Source organism: Oryzias melastigma, unplaced genomic scaffold (genome assembly GCF_002922805.2).
Source record: "Oryzias melastigma strain HK-1 unplaced genomic scaffold, ASM292280v2 sc00342, whole genome shotgun sequence".
Classification (NCBI taxonomy): domain Eukaryota; kingdom Metazoa; phylum Chordata; class Actinopteri; order Beloniformes; family Adrianichthyidae; genus Oryzias; species Oryzias melastigma.
In genome coordinates this window covers 97919-113922 of record NW_023416940.1, presented here as the reverse complement: position 1 = coordinate 113922, position 16004 = coordinate 97919, and the positions used below count along the sequence as shown (strand labels likewise).

At 44.8% G+C, this 16004-nt stretch overlaps 3 protein-coding genes across 7 annotated transcripts in view; 2 read left to right on the top strand and 1 right to left on the bottom strand.

Moving 5' to 3' along the window:
- Positions 1–1753: 1753 nt before the first annotated feature.
- Positions 1754–16004, bottom strand: part of LOC112139698 (transferrin receptor protein 2) — a 24774-nt gene continuing 10523 nt past the window's right edge. Inside the window, exons 2-7 of one of the 5 annotated variants that reach the window (XR_004947459.1) lie at positions 8550–8612; positions 8288–8471; positions 8003–8186; positions 5233–5371; positions 4978–5083; positions 1780–1994 (exon numbers count right to left, since the gene is read on the bottom strand). Coding sequence is in view for 3 of the 5 variants with exons in the window: in XM_024262524.2 (XP_024118292.1) it covers positions 1850–1994; positions 8003–8186; positions 8288–8471; positions 8550–8579 (543 nt within the window). In the remaining 2 variants the exon portion in view is untranslated. Of the gene's footprint in view, positions 1995–4977; positions 5372–6269; positions 7413–8002; positions 8187–8287; positions 8472–8549; positions 8613–9062; positions 9169–16004 lie in introns of those variants that run through there. The other 4 variants (XR_004947458.1, XM_024262524.2, XM_024262523.2 and 1 more) reach the window with 4 other exon arrangements.
- LOC112139697 lies at positions 8795–10921 on the top strand. Its single transcript, XM_024262522.2, has 2 exons — positions 8795–10581; positions 10793–10921. Exon 1 carries the CDS (start codon positions 8956–8958, stop codon positions 9961–9963), a length of 1008 nt encoding a protein of 335 aa, XP_024118290.1. The 5' UTR covers positions 8795–8955; the 3' UTR covers positions 9964–10581; positions 10793–10921.
- Positions 11415–11997, top strand: LOC118598333 (the record flags this gene model as incomplete). Its single annotated transcript, XM_036210975.1, is given in 1 exon segment — positions 11415–11997. A coding segment is annotated over 1 exon segment (583 nt), but the record flags the coding sequence as incomplete, so codon positions are not given.

Genomic DNA, 16004 nt, shown 5'->3' with positions numbered 1-16004 from the left:
TTAGGTCTCTACTTTTTATTTTATTCATAAATAATGTCTGAAAGTTTCTAAAATAATTCAGTTTTTATTGTTTGCAGACGACACGTCAGTATTCCACTCTGGAACAGATTTACCTGAACTGATGGTAACGCTAAAAGAAGAAAAAGCTAAAGTGAATTTTTTTTTTTTATAGAAATAAGTTATATTTGTACGACGGAGTATTAGGGCCACCAAAAAAAAAAAAAAAAAATCTCGTAAATTTACGAGTTTTTTCTCATAAATTTACGACTTTTAATCTCGTAAATTTACGACTTTTTCCTCGTAAATATATTGAAGTCGAGGGGAGGCTACAGTCCAGCGAATTTATGCTGTGCGCTGAAGCAGACCGACCAAAACGTCTTCGATTTCATCAGGTAAACTGAATGTTTAAAATATTTCAAGTGTTTGGAAGTTTTTTTATTTGATCTACAGTTTATTAATGTTTTATTTGTTGATGGTATCTTGCAGGATCTCTGCAGATCTCGTTGATGAAGCCGTCGATATCCACACAGCTGTTCACTTCCAGTCATTCCTTCCTCCGCGACAGACCAGATCTCCTCCAACTCTGTGATGCTTCCGTCTGAACAGGACTAGTTTTCTGAATTTTCAATGTTCTTGTGCTAATGTAACAGACAGCTGTCATTTCTCAGTGTTTTGTGTTTAGATGGGATGTTTCATTTGGAGAAGGAGGCGTCCGGAGCTCTGTTTACATTCTCCTTTGGTTTCTGCGCATGTCAGAGATGTGACGTAAGGTGACGAAAGGGCTTCTGGGAAATGAAAGGCAAAATAAAGTGACGGTCCTGATAAACATGCATTTCTGAGCTCTTTATTTACACATCAAACTCCACACTACCGACACCGAACCAGGAAATAATTTGGTGTTGAATCACCATAAGGTTCAGAATGTCTTTGTTTTTAACACCGATCTGGAAATAAATCTTCACAAGATACTCCACGTCAGCTCTGATAAACAGACTAATTTGGGTTTGTTTCTCATTAATTTATGACTTTAAATCTCGGTAGATTTACGATTAATACTACGACTTTTTTCTCGTAAATTTACAAGATTAAAAGTCGTAATATTACTTTTTTTTTCTTTTTGGTGGCCCTAATACTCCGTCGTATATTTGAATTGGGAGAAAACAAAGTTTATGATTTTTAGTAATCGGCAAACAGATGAAAATTTAACATTAAACATTGATCAAGTTGACATTTGCAAAGTAAGTGAAATAAAATGTCTTGGGGTTATTTTGGATGAAAAGTTAAAATGGAAATCTCACATTAATCATTTAAAAAAGAAAAATAATCAAAAATATTGGAATTCTTTATAGAGTAAAAGATTTATTTAACAGTCAATGTTTACGCATGTTGTATTGTTCTTTTATTTTACCATATTTTAGTTACTGCCTTGAAATCTGGGGAAAAGCATTTTAGTTCATACAAAGTCTTTGTTTCACTAACAGAACAAAGAAAAAAGAAGACTAAACAAAAAGGCAGCAGAGAACACAATAATAATCTACAGAATCACGACTGCTAAAGTTTTCAGATTTATTTGATTTAAAAACATTCTTATTTATGTTAAAAGCCAAATTGAAATCTCTCCCAAACATCATTTATCAGTTTGCACGCACAACCCTGAGACAGAAAAACATCAGTTTATGGAGTCGATTGATGGAACTCTCTGGACACAATATTGAAATAAACTACCAGCATAATAATCTCTAAAGATAGGATAGATAAATACATGAAGGAACATTATTGGGACAATAAATGTAAACCACAGACCGAGATGGATTAGGGACTCAGGTGTTTCCTGAGAAGGGGCGGGGCCTCACCTGTCGGGGAACTGCAGTGTGGCGTACAGAGACTCGGTCCAGGTGTGGTCCATGTTCAGCTGCTGGAATCTCTTCAGGATCTCAGAGGCCAGCAGAGTTCCTTCAGAGGAACCCGGAGGATGAGGCGCTGCGCTGACCCGACTGAGAACAAGCACACCTGACCATGACTCAGCCAATCACAGCCCAGAGATTTCAGAGTAAAAGTTCAGGTAATTAAAGGCTTTCATGTTGACAGGGCTTAGGAGGAAATGATTTCTAGAAGACTGAAGGAGAACTTTGAAGATCTGATGAAGGAGGAACATGATGGAGAACAGAGAAGAGGATGTGGAACAGGAAGTAGTGAAGATCAGAGAGGAAGTTCTGGAAACAGATGGAGACGTTTGGGCATGCTGAGAGGAAGAGCAGTGATGAAGATGGTGAAAGGATGAAGAGTGGAGATACCAGGAGAGGAAGACCAGAGAGGAGGTTCATAGATGGAGGACATGAAGGAGGAGGATGGAGAATACAACATGATCTGTTGTAGCGCCCTCTAGATGACGCTCCTCAAATCAAAGATCAGAACCAGAAGCTTCTGATGTTTTTAGCATCACTAAAGAACATTTGAAGTTATACAAATACTTTTAAAGTCACTCTAAACTCTGATAATTTCAATGTAGTTTAATGTGAAACAGACCAATGAGCTGCTCTCTGATTGGTGGAAGTTCTATCGATCCAAACCTCAGTGTTCGTGTGAATCCTGGTACTTCAGTCTGAGGAGAAACACTTCCTGCAGCAGCTGAACTCCTTAACAAACCTTTGATGATCTGTAACCAGACCTTGCTTTTATTTTGAAAAGGTTTCGTGACCATTTCCTGTAAACTTCACACTTAAAGTCTGAACAAAGGTAAAGTTTGGGGGAAAATAAATCTTCATGAATTCTGTTCTTAAACCCTGACAGACAAGCAGAAGTCTGTCCTCAAACCAGACTGGTTAACCTGGTTACAGTGGTAACGCTGGTTAAACTGGTTACCGTGCAGACCCTCCAGGATTTAACAGTAGATTTCTATGATTGTTGCGGTGGCTTTTGTGAAAAGTTGTGACAAAAGTTGTGAAGTTTTTTTAATAAATAAATATTTGAAAAGCACCTAAAACTGTTAATTAAGAAATAAAATGAACATTCTCATATTCCAACTCTTTTATTGTGTCCCATGCAAAAGGAAAATACTTCATCATCACCTTATATAATGTTTTTAAGCTGTCATTTAACTTGAATAAAAACGTGAAACGTAAATTGAACTTTTGCTCCTCTCTGTTCAGTAACCCATGGAAAAATGATAACCTTAAAAAACAGAATAATCATATTAATCCTCGGATCTCCATGTTCTCCTCAGAATCTTTCTCTGTATCTGTTTCAAAAGCATCACTGGAGAGTCACTGGTTGCTAAAAGAGGACGACAAAGTCTTTGAGGACAAGATCTGGTTTCTTTGTTCTCTGATCTGTTTTAGAGGTTCTCTCAGGTGTTTATACGTTTGTCTGGGAGGAGCTTCTACATGGAATTATTTACTCTAAAATCAGAGGTGCCCAAAGTGGGGCCCTTTTGGCCCGCCAAATGTGGCTGCTGAAGTCGTGTGTGTTCAGCAACAGTGTTGCCAGATAGTCTCATAGTTTTCCAGCCCAAAAGTCATCAGAAAAGTAAGCGTTCTGCTTCCCCGTTGCTTTGTGGAAACCTGGGGCTGCTTGTGACGTGCTCAAAGCCATAGCATGCTGCAAATGTCTGAAAATGGCTTCCTGAGAACTGCGGCCCGTTGTCTGTCATGAGAACCTCTGGGATGCAGTGACGGGCAAAAATCGACTTCAGGTGCACCACCACATCTGTGGATCGTGTGTGTGAGAGCTGAGCAATTTCCACAAAACGTGAAAAATAATCCACTACGAGCAGATAGTCCTTGCTGTCCATTGTGAAAAGGTCAGCTCCAAGTCTCTGCCACGGCCTGTCTGGCATCTGACTCGGGATTAGTGGCTCCTTGACATTAGTTCTCTCCTGAATGCAGGTCCTGCATTTTAGCACCAAGTCATTTAACTGGTTACTCCCGGCCACCAAACTGTTTGTTTGGCCCTTTCTCTGCACTTTGCCACGTGTGTCCTTTGTGCAGTTTTTCCAACACATCATTTCTTAAGGTGGATGGGATGACAAGCCTTGTGCCCCGTAGCAGCAGTCCATCGTGCACAGTAAGTACTGCTCTGTCAGCCCAGTACTGTTTCAACACCCCCTGCAGTCTGTTTTTGTCTGGCCAGCCATCTCTGCAGTACTCCATTAGTGCAGCACATGCACTGTCCGCTTTCAGATGGTTTCGAAGGTTGCTCAGATAGTCTCCACTAACAGGTAGGTTACTGATGACAGAGTCCACGTAAATGTTGGTGTCCTCTAGCAAACTTGCTCCTTTGTGTGCTCCTGAAACTCTGAGGGGAGCACGGGACAAGGTGTCTGCTGTCCACAAGTTTTTGCCAGGGACATGTGTGACTGTGTAGTTGTAGCGCATGAGCCTCATTCTGAATCTTTGAATCCTGGGTGGAAGGTCATCCAAAGCTTTTCCTCCAAGCAGACTCACCAGAGGTTTATGATCCGTCTCCAACTCAAATGATCTGCCGAGGACAAAGCAGCTGAACCTTTCACACGCCCATGTTGCAGCCAGAGCCTCTTTCTCTACCTGGGCATATCGTCTCTCTGTTGGTGTCATCGACCTGGATGTGTATGCCACAGGTGCCCACTCAGCATTGCTTTTCTGGAGTAGAACCGCTCCCAGTCCAAAAGAAGATGCATCAGCTGAGATTTTCAGGTCGCTGTTTGGATTGTACAGTGTGAGCACTGGCATGGATGAAAGCTCTTTTTTCAGTCGCTCAAAAGCTGCCTGCTGCTCTGGCCCCCAGTACCAGTGGTTCTTCTTCGACAAACTTTGTCTTTCTCTGCCAAATTTGGAATGAACCGCCCCAACTGGTTCACCATACCCAGGAAACTCCTTAGTTCACTGACGTTGGTTGGTGCATTCATCTCCTGAACTGCGCTCGTCTTTTCTGGGTCTGGCTGTACACCTGCTGCTGTGATGACATGACCCAAAAATTTGACTGTGTGGCATGTGAACTCACACTTATCGATGTTCAGTGTGATGCCGGCCTTCTGCAGCGCATGCAGCCGCACATCGTGCTCTTCTTGGGTCTTTCCCCACACCAGAATGTCCTCAGTTAACGGCACCTGCCAGAAACCCATGTTGGCGTCCAGTTTGCTGAAAACTGTTGCACCTGCTAGCATGCCTAGTGTGTGCTCAACAGAAGGCAGGATATATTTTTCTCTGCAGACTGCCTGGTTCATCTTGGTAAAGTCCACACAAATACGTACTGCACCTGATTTCTTTGGGACCACCACCATCCCTGCACACCAGTCAGTGGGATCCTCAATTCTGGTGATGACGTCCATCTTCTCCATGCAATCTATCTCCTCCTTCACTTTGCCCATGAGAGGAAGGGGGACCCTGCGTGGAGTCTGAAGAGAGAAGGGCACAGCATCTGGTTGTAGTTTAATAGAATACGGCCTCCGTACCAGACCAAGACCGCTGCATAAACGTGGATATTGTTGTTTCACAGTCTCCATGGTGATGTTGTTGACTCTAGACACAAGCTGAAGCTGTTTCATAGCTGGTAACCCCAGCAGGGCAGTGTGAAGACCCTCCACCACGCAGACGTCTTCTGTGGCTGACTTTTTATCACTGCAGAGTGTTTCTTTTGCCACTCCCAGGACGCGAAGCACGTTGCCTCCTGGTCCAAACAGCTGTCGCTTTGGTTTTTCCAAGTGCTTCAAATCTCCATCCCCAGTTATTTTATGATACACATCAGCTGGCAGGGCAGTAACATCTGCGCCGGTGTCTATTTTGAAGCACACTTTGTTTCGTCGCACTTGAAGCTGCACCGACCACGGGTCTGCACCAGCATTAACAGATCCCAGAAAAAAGCTCTCTTCCTCTGTAGTCACTGCATTCACTGACTTTGTGTTGTTTCTGCACACTTTGCCATAATGTCCCTTTTTTCCACATATGTGACATGCGACTTCTTTTGCAGGACATTCTGTTTTTGCATGTGAGGGCATCTTTCCGCATCTTTTGCAGGCTTGTTTTTGTGCATGTGACGGTTGTGTATTTTGTCTGAACTTAGTCTGCGTTTAGGGCTGTGCTTTGGGCTTGGTGTAAAATCTGGGCTTTCTGTAGTTCTTAGCATGAACAGCATCGACATTGGAGCATTTAGCACTGCTTTCTCCTCGTAAGTCTGACTGCTGCCTCCTAACTTCTTCAGATTGTCTTGCTTTTGTGATGGCAGTGTCCAGGGTTAGTCTATCATCTAACTGTAGCTTTTCAGACAGCGCAACATTTTTCAGGCCGACCACTAACCTGTCACGGATCAGCTCATCACGTAGCTGCCCATAGTCGCAGTGTTCAGCTAATCCATAAAGCGCAGTGATAAAGGAATCAACGGTTTCTTTCGTAGATTACGTTCTTTTTGGGCACGAAGAATGAATCCAACCCGGCTTTGACCGATGCATACTGCTTCTTTTCATCCGCAGTTAGCGCTAGCCCTCTTAGCACGTCTTCGGCCTCGTCTCCCATGCAATACACCAGCGTGTTTACCTGGTTCTCTTCAGGCGTCGCGCTTAGGTTGCTTGCTAATCGAAAGCGTTCAAAACGTCTAATCCATCGCTCCCACTCTTGTGGTTTTGTGAAGTCAAAGGACTCTGGCGGTTGTATGGTGAACGTAGCAGTCGGAGTAGCCTGCGGAGCCGCCATTTCTTCCTCTGCCATCTGTTTTCCGGTTCATCCGGCTTTTCCCTTCTTTTTCTTTCCTTTTCTTTTTTTTTCTCAGTCTATTAACATCCCGCTTCTGACACCATGTTATTGCTTTACAAAAGACTGAGACGTGCTGTGCTGAAGACGTGAATTTTATTCTTCCTTTTCCAACATAGCACCCAAGCAACATTCCCCTACAATCCACACAACCATCCGCCAGCTCCCCCTAGAGGCTCCTCCTTTCATGACATTCCCTTGAGTCTGGTTTAACCCCAACATGGCTAATACCACAATGGCCGCGCGACCACGACGTGAGCGATTACGAGTCTGTTGGAAGTATAAACCAGCCAAGACAGGACTACTGTAAACACACCACTCAATATAATGATCATCACGCTAAAATAATGAACAGAAAGCCCCTCCCACACCGAGCCCAAAGCTTTTGAACACATTTATTGGCAGGCAAGGCAGCAATCCCCTCAACAACGACAGAGCCCAGGACCATGAAGCTTCTCCTCCTGGTGCGTTCACTGAGCCTCAGAACTTAGAACATTAGTGGAAGTCTGATCGCCACCCAGCCTAACTAAGTCCACTTTCTTATGACAAGGAAATAAAAACCGCCTAATCGACCCCAAGCCTGCCCAAGATATACCTACCCGCCTAAAGCCATTTTTGCCCGCAAATTTAGAACCAAAAACCCCCATATTGAGCGGGAATCCGCCCAATCTGGCAACACTGTTTAGCACCGAGCGTGTTGTCCGCAACACATTTGATCAAGCGCTCTTTGAATTACTGTAATTCCTGAACTGTTTGCTCTATTTGAAACATTCCAACAGTTTCTGAAAGCTCAGACATTGAGATTTCTTGTCAATATGGACATTATGGTAATTTTACCCAGAACCCCAGGAGGAGCTGCTTTGTTTCCCGGTGAGACGCTCAAAGCACCCCCTCTTTGCTGCGTCCGTGCCCGCGCACAGCCCATCCCCATCCTCCCACGTGTGGTGGGGCAGGGGAAGAGAAAAAAGTAGAACAAGACTGAAAAACATGATAAAAGAGAACACGCCTCCCGGTAAGAAGTCAGGAGTGAAACAGTTGCGTTGTCGTCCATGACAGCTGTCACGGTGGATCGGTCAAAGTTATGGTGAAAATAAAAAGCTGCAGGTGCTCAACAAGTCACGGGGTTTGGTTGTGTTTGCGTTAACTGTTGCGATTGCAACATCATAAAATCACCATGGTAACGCTGGATAAACGGGTTATCCAACGTTACCATGGTGACGCTGGTTAACCCGTTTATCCAGCGTTACCATGGTGACGGTGGTTATCAGACAGCAGTTTCCTACCTGACAGTCTTGTGGATATCTTCATCTTTCAGGAACATCCTCATCATCTCTCTCAGCTCTCCCAGGTAAAGCCCCGCCCCTCCTTCTGGGGATGTGTTGGCTCCTCCTCCTTGTTCCCCCTCCCCCAGCCCCCCCTCCTGAGAGCAGTGAAACCCCCCAGTGAGGATGAAGGTCAGCAGGAACGCTGAGGAGAAAGTCCTGAGGTCATGTGAGGTCATGTGACTGATACTGATGTGTGTGCACGTGTGTGTGCACGTGTGTGTGCATGTGTCTGTGCTCATCTACCTGCAGTGAAGACGATGACTCCGCCCACACTCAGCAGTAAACACCCTCTCCTGTTACCATGGCGATATCTCAGCTGAAGACCTCTGATGTCACAGACAGGCCCCTCCCCTTCCTCTAGAGCTTCAAATCTAAGCTCCTCCCTCAACACCACTCCCTCCTCCTCCTCAGACGGTTCCTCAGAGCGCTGCAGAGATGAGAACAGAGAGAGTGTAACCATGGTGACTAGCTCCAAGGGGCGGGGCTTGTCTCAGGTGTTACTCACCTGTGTGAGGTGGAAGGTCAGAGTGTCCATGCTGCTCTGAAGGTTAGAATACCTGTACGTTTTCTGATAAAGATGAAGAAGATTATTACAGTCAAAGTTAAACTAATTTAGTTTATAAATTAAGAAAGAAGCTTTAATACACTCCAGGAACAAATGATGAAGAATTCACTTCTGACAATCAGGACACAATAATATTAATACCTAAACCAAAGAATAATGACACTTTCCTTGTGCCAATAAGACAGACAAACAAGTCGCCAGAAAGCTTTGGGACCATGTTTTTTGTGTGTATGGGTTCCCTGCAAGAATCCATTCAGATCAGGGCACAAATTTTGAGAGTAAACTCATAACAGAGCTTCTTCAGGTGTCAGGTGTCAATAAGTCCCATACAACAGCTTACCACCCAATGGGAAATGGGGGAACGGAGCGATTCAATCGCACCTTGGGTAGTATGCTCCGTACCCTTCCCCTAAAGGACAAAGAGAAGTGGCCTCAGCAAATTCAGTCACTCACATTTGCTTACAATGCCACTGTGCATGAAACCACGGGTTATGCTCCATTTTTTTTAATGTTTGGCCGCATTCCCAGACTCCCAGTGGATGTTGTATTCAGACACGTCCTCAATGATCCCGACGTTGCAGACTATGACTCTTATGCTAAGTCTTTGCTTTCCTCTTTGAAATCTGCAATAGAGATTGCACAGAAACATTCTTCTACTGAGCAGCAACACCAAGCACAACAGTACAACAAAAGAGTCAAGGGCACCTATCTCTCTGTGGGTGACCGTGTTTTGGTGGCAAATAAGGGGGAACGTGGGAAGAAAAAGTTGGCTGATACATGGGAGAATGGAGTGTATACAGTTGTCGATGTCAAGCCTGACATTCATGTTTACACAATACAAGACACCGCTGGGCGAACGCGGGTTGTGCACAGAAATCTTCTGCTGGGGGTTAATTTTTTACCAGTTTCTGAGCAGGATTCGGGCACAGATACCCATTCATTAGATGTGTCAGTAGAGGACGAGGTGTCTGATTCTGCTGGACATGGCTCTGATGATGGCGAATCTTCACTGTTTGCTATCTTACCACAAGACATCAGTGAACACGATTTGTCACATCCTCTGGATGGCAGACAGTCCACTGATTCTCCAGTGGTGGTGTCAACTAGCCCTGTCATAGATGACCCAGTCCAACGTGATCCGCCAGCTAGTTCAGTTGGTGCTGTCTCTGATGATTCTTTGTCAGCTCCGGTTGTTACTACAACAAGGCATGCCGACCTCCGTGCACAAACTGGTTCTGATAGCCAAGTCAAAACACGTGCGGGACGTTTGGTGAAGTCTGTGAACAGACTGATTGAGTCAATGGTTCAAGTCCCATTTTTGAAAGGATCAAATTTCTCATTTACTGATCGCTGATTTTTGTTTTGCGTGTCATTTTTTTTTTCCTTTGTGTTTGGTTATTTCAGAGTTAACTGTTTACATTGCTTGTGGTGGTCTGTAGGTCACGATTTTCATAGGTTGAAATTCAGATTAAAATAGTGTCACATATGTCCATGGCATGTGTTTTTGGAGGCCAAGTACTGTATGGCGTACACGGCGTCATAATACTCTAGGGGATTTTGAAGGCCTGATCAACCTTTATTTTCCTTGAACCTTGCAGTGAGGTAACTTTGTAGTTGATGTGAAGACTAGGTCTTTCCTATGCTTGAGCCAGTTTGCACAGTGGTGGACATGTACCCTTCGCATGTACTTCCCAAGTGATTCTCCATTCAGGATGTTGGTGAATTTCAGTGGGGGTGATTGTAACAAGGGTAAACTGACAGTTTTATTTGTGTGTATATTTGTTTAGAATTTACCAAATCCTGATCTTTTTATTTAATTATTTTTACAAAATGTTTATTTTGTTCATAATCAATATATATTTTTTATTTGAGACATGAATGTTAATATCTGTACTGTCACTTTAAGAGAACTTTCTGGGTTTCCGTGTACCGCCCCCACCCTCTCAGTTCGCGCTGAGACGACTGAGAGGAGGTAATGCTTTTGTTCTCCGTTTGCATTTTTAATTTATTTTCGTAGATTACGGAAGAAAATGTAACTGAAGGTTTGCTGAAGTGCAAATGTGATAAGTTATGGTGAACGTGCAGTAGTTTTAGTTAACTGCAAACTGTGTAAATGTTAGAAAGTTTGTAGTTTCTGCCGTAGTAGACACGTGTGGACAGGTCTCCCGTTCTCTGCTCAACAGGATACAGCGACCCCGTGTGTGTGGCGGGAGAACTGCATGTCACCGAGTTTTATTTTCTGTTTGATATGTACAGTTATGCTGAGATGTCTGCGAGGAGGGTCATCAATAAAAAGACCAGCAACCAGTAGATGTCCGTGATCCAGAGTCTCGTCATCTGTCCAGCTGAACACAGAACACAATGCAGAGCATTTTCTTTTGGGTGAACGGATGTGTTTGCCAGGCAGTTACACCCCAGTTACACTAGCAAATGCTAAAAAGCCAGAGATTCTGAGTTTGTAAACCTTCTCCCCTCATTATTGGCTACTTGTGTTGGGTTTAGTCTAAGTTCTTGTAATAAACGGCCCAGCTGCCAATCTTATTTGATCCCTCCCGGTTTATTTTTCTATATGTTACACCTTTTCCCCTTTGGGACGTAACATAAGTGGGGGCTCGTCCGGGATCTTTAAAGGGATTATAGTATTGTGTAGCTCTGGTTTCGGGTTCTGACAGGCATAGTGCTGATGTGGCACTCTGGAGGTTTGCATGTGCTCCTACGCGCACATTGTAAAAGGGTAAAACCATGGCGACTGGTTTTTTTGCCCATCCAACACTAAAATTGTTAAAACTGTGCCGGAAAAGCGATATGGTGGAGATTGCAAAACATTTTGATATCAGTTATGTGAACCCGATTGGGAAACAGGAACTGTTTGACCTGTTGGTGAGTAGGTTGGAGGAAAAGGGCATGTTCAGGCTGCCGACCCAGACTGTGCCTCCGGAGTCCGCGGACGGTGCCTCGGACAGAGGTGACCGCGAGCGCGACAGCGGCGCCCCGCCAGCGGGTGACCGCGGGCACGCGGAAACGCTTCCCGTGCCAGGCACACCTCAAGGAGACATGACGGGGAAGACTGGGGCGGGACAGATCCCCCTCAGCCTCCCCCGCTATGAGCCGTTCTCTCCCGGCAGCGATGGCTCGCGGGATGAGGCTCGGCTGAAAGTGCGTCTTGCCCGAATGCAGATAGAGGCTCAGGAAAGAGCTCAGGAACGGCAGATGCGTCTCGAGATAAAACGTCTTGAGATCCAAGCCGAGCAAGCGGTGCGGATCAGACAGCTGGAGTTGGAAGCACAAGCCCGTCTTCCGGTATCCCCTGCTGCTGACGCCCACACGGCTCAGCGCAGTCCTTCAGGATTCCCCGCTGACGTCACTGCCTCTTCCCCCACTTTACTCACCGGTCCGATTGACGTAAGTAAATTCATTTCAGTTGTTCCCACATTCCGAGAGTCGGAAGTGGATTCTTACTTCTCCTCATTTGAACGCATCGCTGGCACTTTGAAATGGCCCCGAGAGATTTGGCCACTGTTGTTACATTGCAAAATGTACGGCAAAGCGCAGGAGGTTGTAGCATCGCTCCCTCTCGCTGACAGTTTGGATTATGATAAAGTTAAAGCGGCTGTTTTACGGACATACGAACTGGTGCCTGAAGCCTACCGGCAGAGGTTCCGACAACAGCGAAAAAATATGTCACAAACGCATGTTGAATTTGCCGGAGAAAAATCCACGTTATTTGACAAATGGTGCGCAGCATCTAAGGTGGATGATTTTGTTTCCCTCCGTGAGCTGATTTTGCTTGAGGAATTTAAGCGAAGTCTACCGGACAGTCTTGTGGTTTATTTGAACGAAAAAAAAGTCACATCCATTGTTTCTGCAGCTGTGTTAGCCGATGAATATGTGCTAACTCATAAAGCATCTTTCCCCGCGCATCACGACCACCCCCGAGTGACAGCTGTAGCTCAGCCCGCTCGTTCCAAACCACACAAAGAAACACGTGAGTGCTTTTATTGTCATAAGACGGGACATGTTATTGCCGACTGTTTTCTTCAGAAGAAGGCTGCTCCAGCACAGCAGACTCCGCCCAGTCCGAAAGGTGTCGGTTTGGTTCTGCAGTCTCCTGCTGAAAACCACACCAAGGATCCCGACTCCTGCTTTGATCCTTTTATATTTGAGGGTTACGTTTCGCTCAGCAGCGACCGTACGGATGAAAAAGCTGTGCGCATTCTAAGAGACACAGGTGGGTCCCAGACTGTGATTTTAGCAAATGCATTAAACTTCTCTGATTCTTCCTTTAGTGGATTTAGCTGCATCCTTTGAGGTATTGGCATGGAGTACTCTCCTCGCCCAGTTCACCATGTTCATCTAAGGTCCGAACTACTTTCAGGCGTTTTTCCCATGGCAGTTTGCCCAGAACTGCCTATACAAGGAGTTACAGTCCTACTGGGAAACGATGTGGCTGGCGGGAAGGTAATTCCTCATCTCGAGGTAATGAACAAAGCTCATACACTGGACCCACATGAGCACAAGCTGCATCCAGCTTGTGCCATCACACGAGCGCAGGCCCGAGAACAGCAGGAGGTTGACTTGTGTGATAGTTTTTTTATGTCAACCCATTTGGAGGAGGAACATGATAAAAACAGTACTCTTCCTAATGTTAAGTGTCTCGCTTCAGAACCTGCGGAGCCGGCCCAGGAGAGTCCTGCTGACGTCCCGCTCCCAGTCACGCGCTCCAAACTCAGTGCTGCGCAAAAGGTAGATCCAACATTACGCACATGCTATTCGCGTGCGGTACGTGACGAGCAACTTGCCACTGAAAAAACAGGATATTTTGTTGATGGGGACATCCTAATGCGGAAATGGTCTCCGACTGCTGCTGCAGGAAAAATACACTGGCAAAGCGTAACACAAATTGTAGTGCCAATTAAATATTGCGCGCATGTTCTTTCCTTGGCACATGAAAGCCAGTGGTCGGCCACCTGGGTGTGACTAAGACGTATAGACTTCTGTTGAAGCATTTTTACTGGCCAGGTGTGAAGCAGGACGTCGTACGGTTTTGTCGCACCTGTCACATCTGTCAGATGGCTGGTCAGCCCAATAAGAAAATCCCATCCGCCCCGTTACAACCAATTCCCGTTATAAGAAACCCTTTTGAACGTGTCAGCAGTGACTACGTTGGACCTTTACCTCGCATGTACACACAAAACCGGAGATCAATGCGCTGGGCTCCTTTGGTGCAAGAACACCATTTCACCATCCAACATAAAAAGAGAAACTTAATCCAGTTGGCTGATGCCTTGTCCCGCTCTAGATGACGTAATGACAGGTAAAATACACACATCCCCTGATTCCTTTTAAGGTGGTTTTGCGTGCAAACCCGAAGTTCTTTGGGTTTGCAGCTTAAGGGGAGGGGTGTTACGGCCCCTGGCCTGCTAGGCCTGTGTGTGTGTCTGTATATGTATGTCTGTTTGTTTAGTTTGTTTTACAGCTTCCTTGAAAGGCCTGCAGTGGTTGCTGTTGGCTCCGCCTCCCTCAAGGAAACCATCTCTCCTCCCTCCACTCACCAATTACCAGGCCAGGACAGGAGGATATAAAAGAAGAGGCCCAACCTGGATGAAGTGGCGGCTGAAATTCCAGTGGGAATCAGTTTCTTCAGCCTGCCCCTGTTGTCGGCCTCAGCTCCTAGATCAACGGATGTGTTTGCCAGGCAGTTACACGCCCGTTACACTAGCAAATGCTAAAAAGCCAGAGATTCTGAGTTTGTAAACCTTCTCCCCTCATTATTGACTATTTGTGTTGGGTTTAGTTTAAGTTTTTTGTAATAAACGGCCCAGCTGCCAATCTTATTTTGATCCCTCCCGGTTTATTTTTCTATATGTTACACCTTTTCCCCTTTGGGACGTAACAATATCCTCACTTATTAGATTAAGAGATTAAGAAAACTTTATTAATCCCACAATGGGGAAATTGCAAAATGCATCAGCACAGGTACAATCAGAACAGGTAATAAAGATAAGATAAATATACATGATAAAGAGCTAAAACGTAAGATACCATCTACATTATAAAAAAAGCTAAGTAATAAAATGCAATCTACAAAAGAATAATCCTAAACTTGATGCAGTACTGGGTCTGTAACTCTACTTCACAGTATTTGAGATCAAATCTGTTCCTGGAATCTAAACGTATCAGCAGATGTTCTGAGCAAAAACCCCGTCAGTGACCTCATTAATGAATACAGCGTCTGTCCGTAAACCTGGTAATATGGAACTGTTATGAGACCATAAATATCTGAAACCAAATAAAACATTTGGAAAACTATATTGGTGTTAGGCCAAAAAACTTTTACTATTCTAAAATAAAGTTATTTATTTTCAGCTTCAACTGTTGTTTTTTTTTGGCTTCAAAACTTAAAATGTCATTTTCAAAACTTTTTTTCAGTTTCAAGTTGTTATGTGGACATTTCTTTTCTTTCAGTTTTTCTTTCCAGTTCCAGGTTTTCCAGCCGGCCCCAGAACACCCTGATGGAGGAGGAGGGTTTAAAAGCCCCTTTTGGCTCCTCCCTCTCTCCCCATGGTCAGCAGCCACATCAGCTGAACTGCTCCTGCCTGACTCAGCAGCCGTCTTTCCCCCTCCCCAGGTTGTTAGTGGTTTATTGGGAATAAATCCAGTTTTCTTTGTACCTCAAACACTTGGTTTAGTCTTTTATGCTTCATCCACCGAGCCTTGATGTGACACAAGTCTTTTCATTTTCAACTCTTTTTTTTTTTTTTGAAGCTGAAAATTCATTTTCAAAACTTTTGGCGCCGGTGTGGCAGTTCTAACACAATGGACCAATCACAATCAATGAGGATGTTGTAAAAATCAGAGTTCTATCATGAACAAACCACGCGTCCAAATCTCTGTTCATCTTGTTGAGTTAAATACAGCCGTAGAAAACGTTCTTATGCTGGAATAAAATAACTCTGTGGGTCGTCCTTCTTAAACATACAGAACACCATGTTAAGACTGTGTAGAACCAGTAAACTTTTTGCATATACTGCTTGTCCAGCCCGGTAGAGAGACTCACTGATCACTATGACTGCAGTGTTTGGGGTTCTGGGCTGAGCAGGACCTCCACAGAATCAACCAGCCCCACGTCTCTCTTCTCCTCCTGGATGTGGAGCTCTGCAGGACCTCATGCTGCTCCTGTGATGGATGTTCACATTAAATCAGAACTCTGTAACCTTAGAGCCACAAACTGGAACCATCCCTTCTTTCACCGCACGGTGAATTGACTTCTCGCTGCCTGTCAAACATTAATCCTGCTCAGATGCTGCGAGCAGGGCCGTGCAGAGACATTTGGAGGGGCAGGTGCTCAAAGTTAAAAAAAGGGCACATGGAACAAAAATTTGAAGCACCGCACCA